The 4,560-nt window shown below is 52.6% G+C and overlaps 2 protein-coding genes across 2 annotated transcripts; one reads left to right on the top strand and one right to left on the bottom strand.

The window, feature by feature from the left end:
- Positions 1-728: 728 nt before the first annotated feature.
- Positions 729-2,033, top strand: NESG_01961 (uncharacterized protein; the record flags this gene model as incomplete). Its single annotated transcript, XM_053049576.1, has 1 exon — positions 729-2,033. One exon carries the CDS (start codon positions 729-731, stop codon positions 2,031-2,033), a length of 1,305 nt encoding a protein of 434 aa, XP_052904526.1.
- Positions 2,034-2,417: 384 nt separating this feature from the next.
- On the bottom strand, positions 2,418-4,211 carry NESG_01960 (uncharacterized protein; the record flags this gene model as incomplete). Its single annotated transcript, XM_053049575.1, has 1 exon — positions 2,418-4,211. One exon carries the CDS (start codon positions 4,209-4,211, stop codon positions 2,418-2,420), a length of 1,794 nt encoding a protein of 597 aa, XP_052904525.1.
- Positions 4,212-4,560: the final 349 nt, after the last annotated feature.

The following is a 4,560-nucleotide window of genomic DNA, read 5'->3' as shown; positions in this document are numbered from 1 at the left end:
CCCAAGGACACAAGAGAGAAAGAGCAAGTGCATACCAAAGGGCGCAGACAAGTGCAAATACAATAGGAGTTGCTTGGAGCACACCAGACACATTATAGAGTGCAAGCGTGCAGATGCAATACAGTATATAGAGTGCAGCAGAGAGTGCAGACAAAAGAGCATGTGTTATAACAGATTAAACAGAGCTGCTGTGCTTTTCAGAGAACATAAAGATAATTTGGCCAAACAGTATTTTTCTGTGCATACACCTACAGAATGAAAAACTCAAAGTGTGGCTGCCAAAATGTCTTCTCAAGCACAAAAGGCCGCTGAAGATGTCTCACCTTGCTCACAATCTAGTGCAAAGTACCCTGCCTCGCTCACACATGGATGCAGAGTGTGCAGAGGTTCTCCAGAACATTCAGAGAAGAATGTACTATTCAGCAGGTGTGCACGCATACTGCTGCAGTTTTAGTATTTGTCACGTGCTTATAACCGGAAATAAATATGCACTGCGCTTATTGCAAGGATTCAATGAACCACTGCTTCTTTCTGGCTTTGCGTTATTCCTGCCACTGTAATAGGCAGTATATATTGACACATTTTTATTCGCTATACTAGTCTTTGTAGAGAGCATATTAGGATCTTACATCTCTTTTTCTTTTTCCTCTCTTTTTTCTTATTCTTCTGCACTGTGTATAGGCAGACTCGGCACTGCTATAGAAGCACTGCGGAATATTTTTGCAAAAATGGAAATACAGGCTGCAGAAAGCAACAGAGAAAACAGCACAGAAGTAGCAAGCGGCAAGGAGAGGAAAAGAGGCTTTGGCCTTCCAGCAGGCATGGTGCAGCACTTTGCAGACCGGGGAATCGCGCAGGAGGAGCTTGCGCAGATGGGAATAGACGAGGTGCTTGCACAGACTGGCCAGCTTGAGGGAAAGGCGCTGAACAAGGCAGTGCAGACCGTGCTGAAAACAACGCGAAGCATGGAGCAGCTGCGCGCACGGCTGGAGATGCTCACAGGATACAAAGGCACAGAAGACGTGTGCACGAGCGTGCTAAACAGTGTGCTGCATGCACACAGACACACGCTGTATGCAGGAGGGCCTGAAGGAGTCCTGGAGTATGCATACACGCTTGCCATAGACGCAGAGCACGCGAATGTGAAGCACGTGGGGCGGGTTCTGCTTGCACACGCGCCAGCAGAGGACGCAGCCGTTGCAGCCCTTGTGCAGAGGGAGATGGAGAGGTTCTTCCCCGACACAGAGGGGCTTGGGCCAGGAGAGGAAGAGCGCATGGAGAAGCAGATCTTCCTGTTCTCCGGAACAAAGAAGAGCCGGGAGGCACTGCGCGAGTACATATCAGTGCGAGCAGAGGCGCTGTGCGTGCTGGCAAAGAGATGCGAGTCTCCGCTGCCCGTGTGGAAGAGAGTGCTCGCTATATACAAGAAGGTGCACAAAGAGACAGTTCCAGAGGAGAAGGTGCGCGCGCTTGGGCTTGCAGTGCTCAGAACACAGCGCGGAGAGCAGGCTCTTGTGGAGGCCACGTCGCAGTACGTGCAGAGCATGCGCACGGGCGTGCACGACTTTGTGTATGCACAGGCACTCCTGTCCGCGCTGCAGACGCTTCCAGAGAGCAGCGAGACAGTGCATGCGATAGAGAAGCTGTGCATATACGCGCTGACAGAGAAGGCATGCACAGTGCACTCCCTGAGAGGCATGGGGATCGCGCGGCTGCCCAAGGAGAGGCTTTTGTCTGTGCTTGGAAAGATCCGCCCAGAGAAGATCAACCTCCATGCGTTCACACCAGTCGCGAAGCAGGCAGTGCGCGCGCTAAAAGACGCGCCAGAGAGCCTGGCTGCGCTGGAGACATACATGAGCACAGTTCTGGCAGCGCGGCACCACAGCGGGCTAAAGGGAGTTCTGCTGCATGTTACTGCAACACTGCACCCGGAGAAGACGCAGAAGCCTGTGAGGGCGCCAAGAAGCCCAAGAGAAGCACCGCAGGAGGAAAATGCATCACAGCCAGCAGCTACAGAAGAGAGTACTCTGTAGAAGCAGCAGACACATGAACTAAAACCCTGCAGCGTATTATAGCAAGGATTGCAAACAATAAATATTCTAGAATACCATATCACAGACCAAGTATTTTGCATAGCGTGTCTATGCACAGCACGTGTATAGTATATAGCCAGAAGTCTATTCTAATCTCAATGCACTCCGCATAAAATATAATAAGTATGCAGAGGTATAACCCGAATATCACCAATAAAAAACACTGCAATAACACATAGCATATATATGTAGAGAAAGAATGTGTGCTCAGGCATAAATAAACACGGACAGACTATGTGTATGCACATGCGGACCTTCAGTATACAGCAATATCAGTGAACATATTTATTATACTGTATAGCGCTGTGTTTCTTCAGCTATCATCTATCGCTTCTGTCGCTTGTATATGTTGGGTATGTTAGCGCGGCGCGTTCTTCTAACGGGGGCCTTTCTTGGAGGAGCAGAGCATGGCGCATCCTCTGCGGGGGTGCCCTCTGGGCCTGTGCCCTCAACCACCTCAAATGGCACGCACTCCTTCTTCTTTGGAAGGGCGGGTAGCCGCGGAATGTGCACGCCCCGCATCTCAGGCACGTGCGGCAGGCGCTTCAGACAGTACAGGTCTGTTAGCCCTGCGAAGTCAAGCTCTTTGTAGTTCAGCACGTGCTTCAGCAGATGCTCCTTGTACGACCGAATGTACGAGACAAAGGCAACCACGTCCTGCTCGTTTTCCACATCTTCGGGCAGCCACAGCTCCGGGTCCTTTGGCATTCGCAGCGCGCCGAATGGAGCGCGCACCTGCGCAGGGCGAGCAGGAGACAGCGCGCACAAAAGCTCCTCCGGCAGGGGCTTGATGGGCACGCCGCGAGCCTGCATGAACCCGACATACTCCTTCTCGTTGGGCATCCAGAAGAACAGACACAGGCCCTCGTGCCCGCCGCGCGCAGTTCTCCCGCTCCGGTGCACAAACGTGACTGGGTCCTGCGGAAGGTCAAAGTGCAGAACAGCAGTCACCCCAGGGAAGTCCAGTCCACGCGCAGAGATGTCTGTGCACAGCAGAATTCCTGACTCAACAGCTGCATACTCTGCGTATGTCTGCTCGCGCACAGTCTGCGGCAGCTTTCTGTGCAGGCGCAGAACACACGTGGGCATGCCCTCTCTTCCAGCAGTCTGCAGCAGCCGCGAGTGGAAGTAGTCCACCTGCGCACACGTGGCAAAGAACACAATGATTTTTTTTCCGAGAGAGCGTATTCCCCGCATCAGAGCCTCGCTCTTCTCTGCAGGCGGCACACACAGCCCGTGCAGGCGCAGCCCGTCCGGCACACACAGCGCGTTTTTCACACACACAAAGAGGGGGCTGCGCATTCCCAGGCGGCCCAGCGCGTGCACGCTCTCAGATACCGTGGCGGAAAAGATCGCAGTCTGCTTTGCGCGCGGAAGCATGCGCAGCATCTCAGACACCTCCTTGCGGAATCCAAAGGAGAGCATTTTGTCGGCCTCGTCAAGAACAAACAGCTCCACGTCTCGGAGAGGCATTCCGCCCTCTCTGCTTAGCTCGAAAATCTTCCCAGGCGAGCCAATCATGACATCCGGCCACGCATCCGCATTGCTCTCTCCCTGCGCGCGGCGGGCCACTATCTCGCCGACCTCTGCGCCGCCAGTGATGCACTGCATGCTCACTCCAAGGCCGCCAGAGATGGACAGCGCAGCCTGGTGGATCTGCTGCGCAAGCTCGCGGGTGGGCGCAACAACAAGCACGCGCGGCCCCTCTGCCTTCTTTGGGCGCTTCTTTCCCAGCACTCTCTGGAGAAGGGGCACAAGAAACGCAAGTGTCTTCCCAGAGCCGGTGACCGCCTCAGCCACTACGTCCCGTTGGCGCAGGAGCAGAGGCACCACACTCTCCTGCACAGGCGTCATATCATCAAATCCCTTTTCTGCAAGATTCTTCTTCAGACTCTCTAGTATGGAAAGCGAAGAAAACTTCATGAAAATTTGCACGTCATGCAACTGAAATATTATCACGCCCAAATAGACTAAATTTCCCAAAAGCGCGCATACATAACCATAGTCAACTGTAATAAGAAGCAGCAGGAAAGCAGCAGGTGCATACCCTGCTATGCACACATATTCGCATACACAAACATATAATGCAGACAGTTTATCAATTAATTTATTTATCATACTCTTACTCCTCTACACCATGTGATGAGTGGGTTGTTTATGGCAGAGTAGTGTATGTACGCATGTGCATTGAAGTGCCTTATTTTCACACTATACAGAGATGTAAATCAGCGATGTTTTCGGGTTAAGCCGCCGTCTGAATACTCTCTGCAGTCACTTTTACCACTGCAAGCCATGCGCTCACACACCTATTGCTCTGTGGATATGCTGTCTATCCTTTATACCATGTTGTCTGTGCTGTTTACACCTCGCAAGGGGAGAAGCACACTCTGCTGTGCTGTGTATACATATACTTCCCCGCGTACAGAAGTGCGCCCATAGCAGCACCGCACAGCACGCTTCCTGTGGC

The sequence above is a fragment of the Nematocida ausubeli genome (genome assembly GCF_000738915.1).
Source record: "Nematocida ausubeli strain ERTm6 chromosome Unknown supercont2.4, whole genome shotgun sequence".
NCBI lineage: Eukaryota > Fungi > Microsporidia > Nematocida > Nematocida ausubeli.
Note: the sequence above shows the minus strand (reverse complement) of the source record. Positions and strands in the feature narration are given on the sequence as shown.